The sequence below is a fragment of the Phoxinus phoxinus genome (genome assembly GCF_949152265.1).
Source record: "Phoxinus phoxinus genome assembly, chromosome: 14".
Classification (NCBI taxonomy): domain Eukaryota; kingdom Metazoa; phylum Chordata; class Actinopteri; order Cypriniformes; family Leuciscidae; genus Phoxinus; species Phoxinus phoxinus.
Genome location: NC_136889.1, coordinates 28,269,611 through 28,288,138, shown reverse-complemented (window position 1 = coordinate 28,288,138; position 18,528 = coordinate 28,269,611). Strand labels below are relative to the sequence as shown.

Below are 18,528 nucleotides of genomic sequence, written 5' to 3'. Positions count from 1 at the left end.
ATGCTAAAACAATATATGCTATGTTTATTTTATCGAGTAGCCTATTTTTAAAAAGTTCGGAAATTTTTATTTGTAAAAGATTAATAAAATAAGTATACACCCAATGACTATGGCCGTGCTGATGAAAGGTTATAAGATGTTTATGAGTTTAAAGCCCGTGGGAATCTTTCTCCAGAGGTGTCAAAAGCAGAGGAAATGCCATCCGACTCGACGCGTTCCAGGACAATGGGTGTTCATAAAATAGCGTGAAAGCGTCATCTAGGCGACAAAACTTCCGGTAAAAATGTTTGAGATTTCATAGGAACAACAAAAACGTTCTGGAATTATTTTTATTTAAAAAACATCTGAATACCAAAATATCTGTACAAATGCAGGCTTGAAATGTTAACATCCAGACATGATTTTAACAGCCTATAACATAACAGAAAGTAAAGCACATATGCTGTAACATCTAAATTATAATTGTGTTATTTATTAAGTAAATTCATATGAAATAATGCAATGAAAATGAAAATTACAATTAGGCCTACATAATTTGCAGGACACCTTTTCTCCATTCTCTTAACAGCATTAAAGTTACAGATCAAGCTATGTATAATTTGTCCACATTTTCAAGTCACAGTTTTCCACCTGAAACAAAGTAAAATGGCAGTTTACTTACATTTTGATTTAATATTGAAGTTGTGTTATGTAGTTGGTTTGCTTGTTTGAATTTCATTATAAAAACAACTTTATACTTAAGTTGTATGCTTAAATTCACACTTATGGTGTCTTTAACTATGATTATACATATACATATTGTGTTCATGTTGTATTGCAAAACAAATTTTCTGCTTTTGATGATATGGGTTAGGGACAGAGGTTTGGAGGTATGGTCCGGTTTAATTGTGGAAGTTATAGATCAACAGTGTAGTTATAGATACAATTAATTATATTTGCATACAGGTTATTTATTTTATTTTATAAACATAATGTAAAAATATGTACAAAATAAGTGCATTATATTAAAACACATACAGTACCTCAACAGCATGACCAGTGTAGATGTCAGATAAGCGTAGAGGCACATCTGTATGTGATAAAAGAGGATCTCCAGTACAACTAGACGGGGATTCCTCTGGGCTTTTCCCAGCTGGCTGGAGACTACGTGCATGAATGAAATATTACAAAGTTTGAAAGTGAAAATGACTGACACATTCCTAAACACTCTTCATTCATATATTTCCTGACCTTGGTGAGAAATGTGCATTTGAACGTTCTGGGTTCTCAGGTTTACTCAGATCAATCTGGTGTATTGTAGGGTCAGGCTCAGCAGGGCATCTGGTCTTTCGAATTTGAACGTTGTGAGAACATTCATGCTTCATCTCCTCAAAAAAAAAAAAAGTTTTGATGTTGAGCAATAAGTGAACTATAAAAACACATTATGAATAGGTGCCCCAAAATTAACATTTAGTCATCATTTACACATATAAAGGCACAATTTTTGAAGTGAACAAAAGTGTGAATTGGATTTGATAGAGGGTTGTGGAGGGCGAGATCATTGGTGACTATTAAGGGTCTAAACTCCTCGAAAAAGGTACTATTGAATTTCAGAAGACATGGAATATAGTGCATTAATCACTTTTACTTTCATGATACTTTTATGTTATTTTTCTATTCTTTTCTTTATCATTTGTAACATTTGTTAAGATAAATAAGCTTGGAGATTCTGTCTTAAAACTCCTTTTTGGGCTCATGAATAAATAAAACAAAATGTGTCCAAACAACAAGATGGTGAGTCAATTTCATTTAGTTTAAACTACTCCTTATAAAAAGTTCACTCATGTGAATGTGTAGTGCTGAGAAAGCTTGTGTCGTGTGACTAACCAATTCTTTGATGCTGAAACCATCTGTGCATTGTACGCTCCATTTTCCATTTTTTGCCATGATTCTGCTCACACATACAAAAGTTATAATAATATCAAATGTCTATAGGCCTACATTTAAATTAGATGATGAACATGTGTACATTTCTCACCTCTGGGTGTCAGCTATGTGAGAAAGCGAGAGATTGTGCATTAATCTCATTTTGTGGGTAATGTCAGTAGTCTTTGACTTGATCAGTGGCTCATGGGTTCTCTGTTATGATGAAAACAGAGAAACATGGACACATACAGTAAAACAAACATGTGCACCTAACTGACAGCCCTATAATTGTATTGATTTCCCCCTGGAGAGGGGTGTCTGCTAAATAAATAAATAAATAAATGTGAATGTACTGTAGGTACCCTAAAAAGCAAGTTGGAGCTGACTTTTTCCAGGAAGGTGGACTGCAGGGTGAAAAACTTTGGCACTTTGAGCTCCCGAGTGAAGACCTGTGGAGACAAAATGCTCTGCATACAGTATATATATATATATATATATATATATATATATATATATATATATATATATATATATATATAAATGAAGGTGACTTGACTTGACTTGACTGTACACAAAAGTCTTAGGCATGTTAGTAGTTTCACCCAAGAAAAATAGTTTTAAGCCAGTTATTTATATATTTTACTGTACTATGTCAGTAGGAAATATCAGTCTGTCATTAGGAAATATTAGTCTCATCGAGTCTGTCTGTGATTACAATTTGACCGTTTGCAAAGACCCGCCCCCCCTTAGTTACTGTCGCTATGTCCAACAAGCTATGCCGCTCTCAAGCCACACAATGATCTCAAGCAGTGAGAAATACATCGCGGATCAGAGATGACACAGACAACGCGCTGACAGACAGGACAGACCAGGTTACTTTTGATATTAAACATATTAAACAAAGTCTCACCTTTCAAATTTGGTCATTTTTTAAAAGAAATTTAAACAATAAATACCGTTTTGTGGCTCTTTAATGTGTCTGTCAGATCGCTGTAGAGCATCAGTTAAAGCTGCTCGTGAACCGATCATCTCTTCCTTTTAGTTCATTTATAGAATCAAATAAACATGAATGAACATCATGAGGAATGTTGTTTTAACCGCGGAAAGGCGTAAGTACACTCCGTTTCTTAAGTTCAAATCCTCCCATGTTAATCTACTAACTCTCCTGACTGCTTTGTCCGACAAAATGGCGGATGGCGAAGTATGATTGGTCAGATCACCTGTCAATCAAGCTCCCTGCGAAGGGTCAATTGAGACAGACTAAATCGAGAAGAACTGCGGCATCGTCTCCAAGACGCTTAAAGGGGTCATGACATGAGAAACCAAATTTGCCTTGATCTTTTGGTATATAAGAGGTCTTTGTACCATTAAAACGTCCTGCAAGTTTCATAGCTTAAGACGTCCTCCCCATTATAAACGAATCATTTATTTAATCAAGCTCGAAATACAGCTCGTTCTGGATCCATGGTAAGAAGTGACGTCACGGTACGAAGTGACGTACCAGCGTTTGCATAATGACCGCCTCCAGCAGAAGACAGTTACGCTTTAAGCGCAAGGCAACTACGCTCATTTCGTATCGTTGTCGCGCCCGCGCGCTGCGCGCCTCACAAGTGTTCAGTCGACGGACAGAGAGTGGGTCTGTGTACAGGGAAATTACGACGCCGCAGATGTGCTGTTCCTGGCTGTGGACAAACAACATCTTTGAATACGCTGCGAAAGATCCAGTCGTCAGGGAAAATGGATGCACTTTATTTTTTGCGGACGTCTCAGTCACGGCAGTGTTAGTTTAAGCGTTTGTTCTGTACATTTGAAGGATGACTGTTTTGAGCTTTGCCAGAAAACTGTTGCTCAAGGATAAGTCCGTGCCGACTATTCTGGGCTCAACATTGACGACGCAAACTGTAAGTAATGTATTTAAAACTTTAAACTACTTTTTAAATACGCTGAAAGATCCAGTCGTCAGGGAAAAATGGATGCACTTTATTTTTTTGCGGACGTCCCAGTCACGGCAGTGTTAGTTTAAGCGTATGTTCTATACATTTAAGGATGACTGTTTTGAGGAAAAAATCCCAATATGATGCTTGGCTTTGCCAGAAAACTGTTGCTCAAAGATAAGTCCGTGCCGACTATTCTGGGCTCAACAACGACGACGCAAACTTACTTTTTACCATGGCTAATATAAACAGATTTGTATAAGAGAATCTTGAAAATATGTCGCCTTTCTAGTAGGCCTACATGTGATTAGTTAAACAATGTTAAACTGTTAGCAAATTAAGCTATAGGATATGCAACAATAATCCATTTTCAAGTGTCTCGGGTTAATTTTTCTTTATTAATTCAAAATAGTTTCACTTTCCATGTGGACACGAGCTGATCCAGTCTTCGTTGTTGTGGTGATGGTTCATTTTCCTCTGATTCCGGCTCAAACATAATAAGGTTTTATCATTGCAAGAGCCATCGCTTCGCATGCATCACCCGCTAATAAACAGTTGCGCCGAATCCGCAAATGTTCTGGCTGGGGGCGTTAATAATTGATGCATAGGCACTGACGTTAGCCAATCATAACAGTGGGCGTTAACACTGAACTCTTAAAGGGGAAACACCCCCAAAACAGACTGTTTGAATCAGAGGATGAGAAACAGGGTGGGAAAATGTCATAAATCACTACATTTTAAAAGTTTTTTGTAAAAAAAACTATAGTAATACTATAATTGCACCTAAGGGAACATAATAATAAAATAAAATAAACCATGTCATGACCCCTTTAAAGAAACTTACCTGCAAAGCTACAGTAGGGCCTACTATGTGAAAAGTTTTAGGCACTTGTGTAAAAATGGTGTAAAGTCAGGATGCTTTCAATTATAATGTCATAAATAGATTTTTAATTATCAATATTTGGTGTGACCACCCTTTGCGTTTAAAACAGTATTTGTCCTCGGTACACTTGCACATTTTTCAGGAAGCTTTGCAGGTAAGTATCTTCAAGCGTCTTGGAGATGTTGCAGCAGTTCTTCTTGATTTAGTGTGTCTCAGTTTCTTCCTGTAATGTTCATTCAACATAAATAGGAACTGTTTTTTGTGTATTCCTTCACTGGTGATTATTCATCACTTCCATGGGTTATATGATGTCAGTGGGATGAATCAGTCAGAGCTGACAGCAAAAGTGTCATCTCTCTCAGTTGCTGTGCCACTCCGTGCACCTCACAATCTTTCAAGCCACACAGTGTGTCGTCTCACACCCTGAGGTGACAGGGTTTGAGCGAGGGAGCCATCTGGGACAGCTGAACTGTTGATTTAGGTGCTTATTCGCACACGCCACAAAATGGATGTTAGGTGGCCCTCACGTCTACAGCTTCTACACAACAGCAACAATAGCAGTGGTAAAGCCTTGACTGTTAGTCATGCATATGCAAGCACATTGTAATGTAAGTGGAGAACAGGTGTAAAATCCCTGTAAACCAAAGTGAGAGTGACATTAGATCACGTTCAACTGTTTACATGAGAAGTAATGACTTGTATTATAAAGGATTTTACCTAACTACAAGAAGTCCAAAATTAGATATCCCCCATATGGGTTTTTTTTTTTTTTTTTTTTTTAAAGAAGAAGAGTGAAATGGCACCAGTTTAGACCATGCGTATCACCGTCACTCGTGGTCGTTTAGACGAGCGATTCCATAAGGGTCATAAACATTGCCCTCTGGTGAGCCTGTATTTCTCCCGGACATGCACACTGAGGTCTTAGGCTAGTGGAGAAATCCTTATTCCGCTCGTGTATTTAACTCAGCACGGGTAGAAGAGACATTCCCCTGGGTTGGGATTATCAATGAAGGATCCTGTTTTGCCTTCTAAGCCATGTCAAACAACATGCTGGTGGGCGTATGCGGCGGCAGGTTAGGCTGGTGGAGCCCTACCAAGCCGACTTATTGTCGAGCATAAGGAATAAAAACAAAAATTATCTCCTCGATGCTCTGGTCACAACCCACTAGACTCTTCAAAACTGCCATTGCGACAGTAGTGAAGAAGTTCAGAAAGACGAGGACTCAGCCCTCTGCCTTCAGGAAACGTATTCCTTGCTGGCTATAGGGTCTTTCTGGCCCTCCTGACCCTTTGCCATGCAGGAACATGGGCGCTGTGCCAGGAGGAAGCCGAAATCCGACCTGTTGGGGCGTAACAGATTATATTGCTGCTACAAATGGTCATTTGTGGGGTATAGGTTTTTATTTTATTTTGTAAAATGTGTGTGTGAGTGGGATGAGCGGTAGAGATTGGTGAGTTGACTGACGGATCACCTTAAAAAAATACAAAAGGTGACTCGTGAAATGAGTCGACCCGTCGCTTTTCTCAGAAAAAAAGAAAATAATATGAGATATACAGTAGTTGGCAGATGGGTCTACGCACTCATAAGAGAGTAATTGGCTCAAGAGTTTATCCTGCTGGGTGCAGGAGTCTAACTCGAAGCAGATTGGTGACGGCCACAGTTAAACCCTTATGAAAGATGTGCTTAAGGTTGATTTTTTTATTTAAAAAAATGCTAGTTGTGGTGAAATGATGCAACTTTGTTTTGTGTCAATTGCTCTACATCCAGTACTGCTAGAGGTGACATTGCCAAGACAATGTTAACACCCCCCAAACCACCTTAAGGGAGAGCTTGACAGATGAGAGTGTTGCAAGAAGCTCCCCACTCTCTCTCATCTGAAGTCACGTCACATTTATTTATATAACACTTTATACAATAGATTGCTTTAAAGAAAGCAGGTTATGTTTATTAAAAGTGAAAAACTTTAACACCTTTAACTGGAAGTAGCCTACAACTAAAGAACAATTTCTACTATAAAGCAGCTTTTCATTGTGTTTATATTTTTACACGCATCTGATCTTGACCGACTGAACAAAAGAAATTAACCAGAGAAGAAGGCAATCTGTTTCGAACTCCTGAAATGTACCGAAAACAAACTTAGCTTTAGTCTGATTTTGACGCCACACCAGTTCATTCTTCGATTTGGCTTTAAGTTGGGCCTTCAGAGACACAAATTAGAGTCTTGAAATAAGTAATTTCTTGTGTCTCCCCATTATTAATCCATAAAAAAAAGTTTTGCTTAAAATATGAAATACTGATTCTCTAATACAATAAAGTATTCAGCTCAAAGGCAGACATAAGCCGCGTTTATGGAACTTTCCCCAGGAACTAGGAACTTTGGGCTGGTACTCTGTGTGTTTACACCGCAGGAACCAGGGTCTAAATGAAGTTCCGGGTAAATATTTCCCCCTCCGAAAGTCCCTGCCGGCGAAGTAGTACTTTTTCAAAGTTCAGGAACTTTCGGCGGTGGGACTTGTGCGCTGAACATGCTGATTGGTTGTGGTCACGCCGCATTTTGATTGGATGACTCCACGCAGCATTCTATTTTAACCGCCATTTAAAAACTCTATTGCGGTTCGTGGCTTCATGCAGTAAGAGTTGTCTGTCTGCAAATATGGAATTTAATAAAAAATAAAAACACACAGCTGGACCGACGACGAGGTTCAGGCTTTATTAAGCGTATTTGTGGAAGAGGAAATTTTCTGCGCGCTCGTCCCAGCTATCTCACGGTCAATGTCCGCATCGTCTAAATTTATATCTAGCATTACGAGATTTCTGAACACGCTTTAGTATCAGTGCTCGTCTCTCTTCGTCGCCATTTTGTTAATTACCTCGTAGTAAACCAATACATCACAAACAACTGCAGCACAGTTTGAATCTCCTCCATACTTATTATAAATGTGGCGGTCAAAACTGATTACTGTCCGTCGCAGACTGGGAGGAGTTGCGCGCAGTTTACATAATCTTCCTGGTACACTCTAAAAAATGCTGGGTTGTTTCAACCCAATTTTGGGTAAAATATGGACAAACCCAAACGTTGGGTTAAAAATTTACGGCCGGGTTTGTCCATATTTTACCCAAAATTGGGTTGAAACAACCCAGCATTTTTTAGAGTGTACTTTAGACCGCGGTGTAAACGCAGAAAGCAACCGGTCTGGGGCAAAAAAAGTTCCCCGGAAAAAAGTTCCTGGGACAAATTGTTCCGGGTAATTTCGGTGGAAACGCGGCTATAGTAAAACAGACATTTTCTCATGCAAGTGTAAGTGAGAGATGCTTGGATGTCTTCTAAAGGGCTATATTCTCTCACACATGCACACAGTGTCTGTCCATGTGATGGATGTCTGGTACCTTTCTTCCATGTGATTCTGACTGTGTTTTCTTATGTGATGAAATGGGCCGCAGGGCCGATTAATACCCCTGGCTACTGGTCCTTCCCAACTCTGTTTGCCATCCCCTATCCCTCTTCCAGACCCATGCTCTGTTTGCACACATCCACTATGACAGGGAGGTGTGAGAAAAATTAACCTTTCGTGTGTTTCTGCAGGTTCCACTCCTCCTACTCTTCAACCTCTTTACCTCGCCTCTATGCGGTCTGAACTCTGGCAACTACTGGTGTCTTGCAGTCAACTTTAGTCTACCTAAATGCTAGTTTTTACATAGCAGGCAACTAAAAAAAAATCTGATATACCCTAGATTTTCAGTAAAAATGTTTTACTGCAAGAACTCCTAGAGCTTTCAGTTAAGCTTGTTCTTAGTTTTAGACTTTTTGTTTACTTCCAATATCCCAAAGAGTTCTACTAAGGCAATATCCAATTGACTTGAGAGATCTATTAAAGTATTCTAAGTAAATAAGTCTTCTACAAACTTAAGCTTTATTTATTTTTTTACATTAGACTTTCAGACAAACCTTTTTTAGTAACTTTAATATTTTAAAAGTATGGATGATGTGCTGGATTACTTTCTAGACTTCACAGACCAACAATATTAAACATATTGTCAGCGTGGGGGTGCTAAAAGGTATAAATAAAAAGTGTTGGATCTATTTGCAAGCAGTTTTCTTTAATCAAAATAAACCCAGGATTGCAATTCTTAGCTTTTTGGAAACAAAACATGATATGCAGAGCAACCACCAAAAAATTACAGTGAGATCTGACAAAGACTAGAAACTGAAAAAGATAATATCAACAGATGAGCGCATCAGATCACATGGGGCAACAAGCGCACGTTAACACAGGCGCGCGCACATTATGCACGTGTTTCGTTGTCACAGCTAACCAAATTTCCGCACGCAGGAAGACGGATGTTAGGGTAACATCATTTCGAAATATCTGTCTGAACCCGGCCCGTCGGGTACCGTCAGTCTTGGGTCGGGTATCCATCCTCTAGTTCTGGCAAATTATTTATTTTCCTGATAAGAGCGAAAATAACTTAAAATACTCTGTTATTATTGTTCAGATAACAGTAAGACATCATTCGTAAGATATCATTCGAAACTGTAAAGTGTCTATTTTTAGTTGTGCATGTTAAAAAAGATTTTAAACAAACCCTGCAACCAGAATGTTTGAGGAATATCAAATCAGCGTGTTGTGCAAACACTGTTTTTTGAGGAGCTTAAAAAGATGACAGTCGGCTTTTTGGTTCCTATTTGGAATCTTTTTAAAAAAAAGAAATTAAATATCTAGAATTCTACTTTTTTAATTCTTATTTTAAAAGTTCAATATAAAAGTATCTAGTTATAAGTGTAGATGATTGTGAGGGTTATGCATGTTTGTGTGAGATAGAATGACAGAGCGCACAACTGCTGCAGGTGTGTTTGCCTCCATGTTCCTGCTTACTGCGATCAGAGACGCTGTGGTTTGACACTTACTTCAGGAAACATGAGCTCAGTTTCGTCGTGTCCCCAGGTCTGTTTGCCCTGCAGTTGGAAAGCATTCACCCCTCCTCCACCCCCTTTTAGTGAGACTGGCATCTGTGAAGAGACCAGACATTACAAACAGACCATATGTATAACTCAGATTTCACTTCAACACCACTTTGAGAGGTATTTTTCAGTTTCATTAATCATCCTTTTAAATTTGCATTATTGAGGATGAACATAATGAACACAATGCCTGGTTGACATGATTGTGCTTTTCTACTTCTCTCTGAGACAGATCTCCACCTTTTTTCCACTTTGCAAGATGGCCAGATACATGCGAGCAATCCATGGAGAGAGCATAGAGTTATATGTTCCTAATTATGTGCTACTTCTCAAGAAGATCCTCGGACACAGCCCAGCTCACACCCGACAACACTGCACACCCGGGTGAGGACACACTTTGTCTGCTGGGTGCAAACTGGCCCTACAGAGTGATACAGTGCAGGAAAGTGTTTCCTCAAAGCACTGTATAGCATCTAAAGACCTGTAACAAGCATGTACACTAAACACCGACAGGGAGAATGAGAGTAGTGTAGTGTAGGCAGAATTTGTGTAAGAAAGGAAGATTGTGTTGATGAATGATTTTAGCTTTAAGAAGAGTCCATGAACATTGGATTCAAAATAAATGTTCTGGGGGGAAAACATGGGTGTGTAAGTGGACAAATATAGAGGGAACACTTTGTTCCGTGTTTTTCTCCTTTCAACTCAGTGATGATGGAGCAATGTTCCTCAGACAAATTTGACTGTCCATCCTGAAAATAAAAAAGTGTGAAATTCAACATAGCAGATAGATGTTGTGACTCAGTATCTCTCATAGAAACCAAACAATCTAAGGTAAATATAAAACGAAATAGACTCAAATGTATAATTTATAGATCTCAAAGCTGTGATTATTGTGGTTGTAAAGTTTGACAAGCTGTACAGAACTGAGTGACCCAGGGGAAAATCCAATTGCTCAGTGGTTGCTATTTCATAGCTCACAAGATGTTACACATTTCTCAGTTAAAATGCTTTAGGGGAAATAAAAATAAAAACAAAAACAAACAAGACCATTATTGGTGATAAAATCAGTGTGGATTAGCATACCACAAATACTTAGGCCTTGTGATTTCATATTTAAATTGTTCATAGAAAACTCTGAATAACAGACGTGATTTCACCAAACACGTTCCTGGATCAAAATCTTTGTTGATCATTAAACAACATTCAAATTAACTAATCACATTTAAGGGACAAGTTTACAGTTTATGTCAAGTTTAGGTTTACAAACAGGGTTATGTGCTTCTACATCCGTGTTATTCACCTATCATTTCTCTCTGATTTTAGAGATATGTTAGTTAGGTTTAGGTAGGAATAGGGTTAGAAATTAAAGCTTTAGCGAAAGTTCTGCCGGGAAGACTCGATTGTCAAGTCACTTATTACCTTCTCATGTATCCAATCGGGTTCTAACTCTTTTAGTATAAAAGATTGGTACTTACACATGTCCCAGTTCGCAGATGCTGACGCCTACATTCACCTTCATCCTCCCGACCACCACCAGGATGGGCCCTTCCCCTCCATCCTCCCCACCCCCACCAGGATGGTCCCTTCCCAGACCTCCCAGGGGGTCGGCTGCACCCCTGCCTTCGTCTTCAGGCAGGAAATGCAGATTCCGTACCCTCGGATTGCGAGCTACGGACGGGGCCTACACCAAATAACTTTATATCACAATACTTGCTTGCTGGGCAGTTAACAAATGTGCGCTTGTTACGTTATTTTGCCTCCCGAGTCTTTCTGGTTGAACAACATTTTTGGACACGAATGTTTTTCCAGGATCAACAACATATGTTGATTCAGGAACATGTCTTCCTTGGCAAAATCACGGTAACCCTTTGGAAACCTGAGCATTGTTTTGGGATATTGTTGAAATCTATTCTGAAAATCTACAGGAGATACATATGAGGTAATGAGCTAAGGTAATTTCTTAAGGACAAAAATCTAAATCTTTAAACGCATTGCTGTGTATGGGAAACCTGAGTTCTATCTATATAGAGAGAGACCTTTTCTTTCTTGCAAAGGTTGTTTAAGGTCCAGGAGATCTTTTCCAAACAGTTTAACTCCTTCCCTGACCTCCAGCATGATGTGACATCCCAGGCCAAATTGGTCAGTCTCTTTTGTGTGTGAAATGAATTAGACATTCTCCCCTGGGTGATGTTTGTCCATGATGTGCTGACTGAAGGAGATCCTCCTCCACTACTGAGGGTCATCTCACTGCTATGTAAACAATCAATTCTCTTTTCCCATAGAGTTGAGGTTAAAATGGCTTCCAGCAGAATGCAAGTTTGTGTAAGGCCAGCAGTGCAAACAGCATGTGGAGAGAAGAGAGTTGCTGGCCTTTTCAATCCCAGCAATATTTTAAATAGTCTAAACAGAGGCTAATTTCAACGTTTCATAAAATGAACTGAAACCGTTTTTGTAAAAATGAGTAGCTAAGAAATGAAAAGCAAAGAAAGAAGGTAGAAAGGCAAAGGTCAGTGATTTATTGAATGAGCAGAAACTTACATGTTCATGTTGTGCTGTGGAGTCATCAGGGGTGATCTGTAGTTTCGGTAGAGATCCAGACTTCTGTTTTAGAAGGTCCTTAAGAGTCACATCTGGGCTGGTATTACTGCTGTTCAATGCTAGCATGAAATGTCAATGAAGTTTACAATTGAAGTATAGCAACAACAACAAAAAATCATTAGAGTTGGTAAGTTTGATTTATTTCCCTTTTCAGTACAAGTTTTTCCTATTTCATTACAAGTAGAAGAGACTTCTTTTAAAAACATAAAAATCTTACCGATCCAATACTTTTGACTGTAGTGTAATTTTTTTTACATTATCTCTCAATAATGTAATACATATTTATATATTAGTTATATTACCCATCACAAGGCATTACTACGGTACCTTGTCTAGAAAAACATTGTAATACCATTGCCAATTGCCTGTAGTTGCTTCTCTAGTTGACTTGTGCTTCTGTGTTGTTCTGCCCAGACCTTGAACACCTCCTGCTCCCTGCGGCTCTGAAGATACCCGAGTCGGGTCAGCTGTTTCTGCAGTTCCAGAACCTCATGAAGGCCAGATTAGAGAAGACATTAGATGAGTAATCATGCACGTTCATTCTTAAGTCCAAACAATATCTCATAGTCAATATCCATGGAGAGAGAATGCAGAGTAATGCTGGTCTCACCAGGTAGTGGTATGTTTTAGGTAAACACCTCAAGTATGCGTCCTTGTGTGTGAGGGTTGATCTGGTGACCCTCTGAATGGTGACAGACTTCTGTGACAGAAAGAGTAAATTGAGGATGGAAAGAGAATGAACTTTGAAAAAGGAATCTCTAACTTGATCGCAGACACTGATAACAAATCTGGGAACACCTTTGAAATCTCCTTTGAAACTGAAAAGACACATGAGGTCTTTTTCTCTGGAGAAAAATCAGAAATTTAAGCTCAATTTGCTCTCCATTTAAGAGTCAAGGAGAAACAATTGAGATTTCATTTAAAAAAAATTCCTATGTGTTGGTATTCCCATTCCGAGGTTCCAGAGATAGAGCTGGGAACCCCCAGCATACAAAACCAATGAGAAGTAAACATGCAACCACAGGAAGCCATTAACTGCAACAGAGACCAATTAGTCCCCAGCAGGTGTCCATGCCTCGGCCTGCATCATCATGAAGTCTGGACAAAGTTTTTCGGCCTGAGCTGAGGAAACAACAGGGCAGTTTCATTTGCTCAGCAATTTGTACCAAAGGTTTCCTACTGGCAGCCCATAAAGTCCTTTATAGCTCTCCCTTTGTCCTCCCATCCAGTGCTGGTCATTAGAGGACACAATTACAGCCCACTGAAGAAGGCTTGCTTTTATAGGAGGAGATTGATAAGCCAAAGACCCCTCCTCCACATCCTTACCCCCCAGTTTCTACGTCTTATTGTCCTCAACCCAGACGGCCAAAATCAAAGTCAATCACAAGTCCACACCAACTACTTCCCCCATATTACAATGATGGGCTTCCTCAATCCTCTGGACTTCAGTAACACTTCAAAGTGGCAATGGGAGACACGCATCTACTCTTCTACAATGGGTTGCACTACAGCGCAACATCAAATGGACATCTAGATAAATGTTTGCTCATGCTGTTTTGTACATGTTTTAGCCTAACTTAACTTGAGTAAAGCCAGAGGAATGTGTGTGTGTGTGTGTGTTGTGTTGTGTGTGCGTGTGTGTGTGTGTTTGTGTGTGTGTGTGTGTGTGTGTGTGTGTGTGTGTATCTTTGGCTCTAAATATCCTTTTAGGAGGAATAAAATACACACAAGAGACAATTAAGACAATTGTTGACATTCAGTTGGAGTGTAGACTTATAAAATCTATGTGGACAGTATAACTAACATTTATTGACTGGTCTTGGGAGAATTTGATGAAAGTCATTTTGAGGGTAATATCTCTAACTTTTGAAGACTTTGGTGTCTTGGCAAATAAGCACAGTCTGAGACATTGTTGATATTTCTTCTGAACTCTTCAGGAGACAATTGTGAGATTAGTAGGGTGCAAAAGTCTCAATTTGATCTCAATTTAATCGCTGTCTAAGAAACCTAATTTTCTCTCAGTTGTTTTTTCTTTTCTATGGGAGTTTAGCAAGGTTAGGGTCACAACTTTTCAGGGTCACGCAGCCACAGTAACGAAATGAATACCGTATGACCGTCCACACAATTGCAGTAAGGTTTCAGTGGAGCACTGGCATGAATATTTCAGCACAGAGACTTCTTCTCCTGCTCTGATGGAGATACACAGGACACGGGTAACTTTATTTGAAATGTTAATGGCTGATGAAGATGTGGTGCTTGTTCCTCAAACGTATGGAGATGTGTGTACGTGTCGGGTGGGTGTGATTGGCTGTGGCCTGAATGTCTACGAGCTCTTTTCAGATGGTAGAGGAATTTTGAGGCAGATATGTGAGTTTGGTTTACAACAACACCAGTAACAACATTCACAATGATAAACCCTGTGCAAAGAATGATGTGTAAGAATTATACTAGACCTATCCCTTGAAGAAGGTCATTGGGCTATATCCACTTGCATAAAAGTTTTTTTCACCCTTGCGGTGAAAAAAACACAAAACAAAAACCAAGCATTGATTCACAAACTAGTTCTAAATAACCGTTCACACATAATTATAAATGAGAACAATACATTTTTAGTTCTGTCCACCATTTAAATACCATTATACTTAGCTACAATTACTATTGGCCAAAACATTAGATTGATATTTTATTAACTTTCCAGTTTAGCTGTTAACTAAATCTCGTTAAAACTATATATTTAATAATAATAATAATAATAATGCATTACATGTACGATTTTCTGTGCACACAAAGCGCAAGGAAGGGGGGATCTTTTCAACAACGACCAATGTGCTTCCTTAAATATTAAGAAATACAACAGAAAACACAGGAAAACAATGCAACCTTTTCTATCCAAGTCTTCTTTTCTCAGCACTGCCTTCTACTGGCGAAATGTAGTAAACGCTACTCTTTCTTTGTGCTCTCTATAATGAAAACAATTTAGTAATAATAATTAGTCATTGATTCCAGGAGGGTGTAGCCTACCTTCTCTTTATGCCCTTCCCCGAGTCTGGAATTATCTGAATCAAGGGGCTTCATCTCTTGCCTTTGTCTTTGAACTTTTTCCCTCAGTAATGTAGCATACTGATATGAAAGCATGTCTTTCAAGTGGTGTATTCTGTAGTATGTCTCTAGATGGCGCTAGAATGTAAGAAAAAGAGAAGGAAAGCATCAGCGTGTGACAGAACATAAGAGAGCAAAAGAGAACAATTCATTTGTGAAACTGTCGTTAACAACTCTTTTATCCATACAGGATTAATTCATGGAGAAAAATAAGATAATATGACTTCCAATAATTAATGAGATCATTGTTGATTAGACTACTGAAAATTATATAGGCTTACTGGTAGCCTATAGCCTACACGAGGTAGGCTATCAGCTCTCAGAATATTTCCAGTTTACAAATTGTAATTACGAGCTACGATTAGGTGAACGCTTTTGTTGTTGAGGTAAAATCTCATTATTACGGTAATTACGACATTGCGTGAACGCACCTTAGGCTATAGGCCTAACGCTCATTTTAATGGCACATTTCTGGCAACCACGCCAGTGTGAGTAATTCAATTGTAAAAGATAATCAAATAAATTATTTTGTACAGGGCAGCAGTGAAGAGTATATTGTTACTAAATAAAGCGAGAAAAAAAATAGTAGCCTACATTGTGTTTTTTTCCACACAGGTGAGGTTTCTACTGTAAATGGACTTCACTTTGTGTTTATGGTAATCCGCAGAAACAGTTGACAGTGTTTGCACCTGGGCCTTTGTTGGCATGCAGTTAGTCTGTCAATCCATCAAGGCATTCAGATAAGCCTACTAATTGGGTTTATTATGTGCAGCTGCAATTTAATGCCAATTTAAGCAGGGCTACCTTAAATATTCTGGACGTTGAGAGTGATTTGACATGATGTTAACTCTACGGTTCCAGGAAGCACATTCTGATTGTCATTTGATTACAGAATAGGTCTTCTGAAAGTACCTGATCTAGAAGAGCTTTTCGTTTTCTTTCAAGGACTTGATCAGAATCCACAGCATAAGCAGAAGTCATCGCCACAGAAGCAGTTCTGCTGGGGTTTTGCGGTCTCCTCTTCTGACGGTCAGATAGACTGGCTGCCTTTTGGAGAGAGAAATCACACTTGGTTGACAAGACACAACAGCAGCTGTGCTCTTGTCTTCTCTCGTCACAGAGATCACAACACACCAGTGAGTAATTGCATGGGTTTTCCTGAATTGGCCAGTAATCAATATCAAATGGCAAAGAAACTAAGCTTGTGCGATTGCAAAAGAGCGCAAATTACAGTAATAAGCCACAAGATGCCATTTGTAATAGTGATTTTCCCATGGCTAAAAAAATGTGGGTTTTAAATAATGTCACTATTTAGGTTTCAATGGATGGTGCCATTTTTGTCCTGCACTGAAAACTGCGAAAATTAAAATTTGATGATTTAGAGCGCAAATAGTGATTTATTAAAAAATATTTCAGGTGTTTCTCCTTTTCTATTTCCCCCTTAAATCAAAATGCTAATGTTGTTGGGTTGGTCGATACTGATGCATTTGGTAATAGATTATGTCTTTAATGTCAGCCTTATTTTGTAATATCCCTTTTACCAAATCAAAGTCCTTAATGACATTCTCCAGAAATTGACATAATTTTTGGATGCAAACAACAAAACATTGGCAGGTGTTAGCAATGAATTTGATTAACTCTGTCATTTAGTGTATATGATAAGACTACTTTTTGATAAGACTACAGAAACATGTTGACAAATACTATATTATAAACCATGTTATCTGTTTGCAGAAAAGCTAGTTCATGCATTTAGAACCTCTAGACTAGATTACTGTACCTCATGTGTCTCTTCAGTTTCAAAAGAGATTTCAAAAATGCTGGGTGTTCCCAGATTTATTATCAGTGTCTGCGATCCAAAGTTAATTCTCTTTCCATCCTCAATTTACTCTTTCCATCCTCAATTTACTCTTTCCACCCTCAATAAACAAGCTACAATTAGTCAAATGCAGCTTGAGTTCTTACCAGGTCAAGAATACAGTATATGATCATATAACACCAATTTCTACACTGGTTATCTATAAAATTCGTATCGACTACTAAGTATTGCTACTGACCTATAATCTCAATCTCATTTTCTTTATAAAGCACAATTAAAAACAACCACAGTTGACCAATGTGCTGTACAGTGTTCTAAAGCCAAAAACAATGAATCCAAATAAAACAAAACAACAAGGGACATCACAAGTTATAGGCTACAGAGAAGATATATATTTTTTTAATTTAAAATTTTAATTTAAAAAATTTAATGTTGGTGCAGTTCTAATATGAATCGGTAGCCTAACCCGTTCCAAAGTTTAGGTGCGGCTATGGAAAAGCTCAGTCACCCCTAGATTAATCTTTGACTTTGGAACAATTAACAAACTCTGGTTGGCAGACTTAAAAGTGATGGTGTATACACAACAAGACCCGAAAGGTAATGGAGCCTTAACGTGCTATGGAAGTTATGGTAAATACCAAAAGCCGACGTGGAAAATGCACATGAACACCCCCTCATGTGGTATTTTCCACTGGGCAGCTCGTAGAATATTTTGATGCACGAGTTGCCGAGATGAGATAACCTTTTCAAAATGGCGGAGAGCAACGCAAGAGTCGTGAATAAGCATTGTAAACAACTAAACGTTTTTTTTTTTTGCTACTGTAAGCGGATAGTTTTTTGTAGCCTATACAATGTTGTGTCATTAACAATTGTAATATAATGCGTTAACACTCAAGTGTCAGTTTTAAAAATAAGGGTAAAATGAGGTCAAATTTTATGCATATGATTTACTGTTTGAGTTTTGATAAATCATCTTCTTGCTGTAGCAGATGACTTAAGCAATCTAAAATTGGTTTAGCCAAATAACAGGTCTGGATCTGTGAGTCCATCTTTTCCCTACATTACGACAACAAAAGCACTTGAACACAACACACTGGTAAATACCAGTTCACAAGTGGAACATATCATTTTTTCCATAGCACGTGAAGGCTCCATAAGAGGAGGTGAGGCTTATAAACATTTTAAAACAAGCAGAAGCACTTTAAAGTCAATTCTAGAGCAGACTGGGTGTCAAATTGCCAATGTATAGACATTAAAACAGGAGTAATATGTTCACGTTTGCGAACGTTTTGGACCATGTTGTAATCTAGGTAAGGAGGAAGAATTGTT

The 18,528-nt window shown here is 38.5% G+C and overlaps 1 protein-coding gene across 2 annotated transcripts; it reads right to left on the bottom strand.

The window, feature by feature from the left end:
* Positions 1 to 20: 20 nt before the first annotated feature.
* On the bottom strand, positions 21 to 16,526 carry LOC307010676 (uncharacterized protein). 2 transcript variants are annotated; one of them, XM_079635558.1, is made up of 12 exons: positions 16,293 to 16,526; positions 15,303 to 15,458; positions 12,892 to 12,981; positions 12,634 to 12,769; positions 12,222 to 12,340; positions 9,630 to 9,731; positions 2,268 to 2,354; positions 2,018 to 2,118; positions 1,867 to 1,930; positions 1,231 to 1,364; positions 1,023 to 1,143; positions 21 to 630 (listed from the first exon to the last, which is right to left on the bottom strand). In XM_079635558.1, the coding sequence occupies exons 1-12, from the start codon at positions 16,359 to 16,361 to the stop codon at positions 589 to 591; spliced, it is 1,221 nt and encodes a 406-aa protein (XP_079491684.1). In that variant the 5' UTR covers positions 16,362 to 16,526; the 3' UTR covers positions 21 to 588. The 2 variants fall into 2 exon arrangements, with proteins under 2 accessions (XP_079491684.1, XP_079491685.1); XM_079635559.1 differs by lacking the exon at positions 16,293 to 16,526 and having other exon boundaries at positions 21 to 1,143; positions 1,231 to 1,367; positions 15,303 to 15,434.
* Between the last annotated feature and the right edge of the window lie 2,002 nt (positions 16,527 to 18,528).

Bases quoted from the DNA above. Each gene is read 5' to 3' on its own strand.
- LOC307010676 (XM_079635558.1), bottom strand. From the start codon at position 16,361: ATGACTTCTGCTTATGCTGTGGATTCTGATCAAGTCCTTGAAAGAAAA. The intron at 15,459-16,292 runs GTACTTTCAGAA...CTTACATTCTAG, and splicing joins GAAAAGCTCTTCTAGATCAG to CGCCATCTAGAGACATACTA. The intron at 1,931-2,017 runs GTGAGAAATGTA...ATGTGTGAGCAG, and splicing joins CACATAGCTGACACCCAGAG to AATCATGGCAAAAAATGGAA.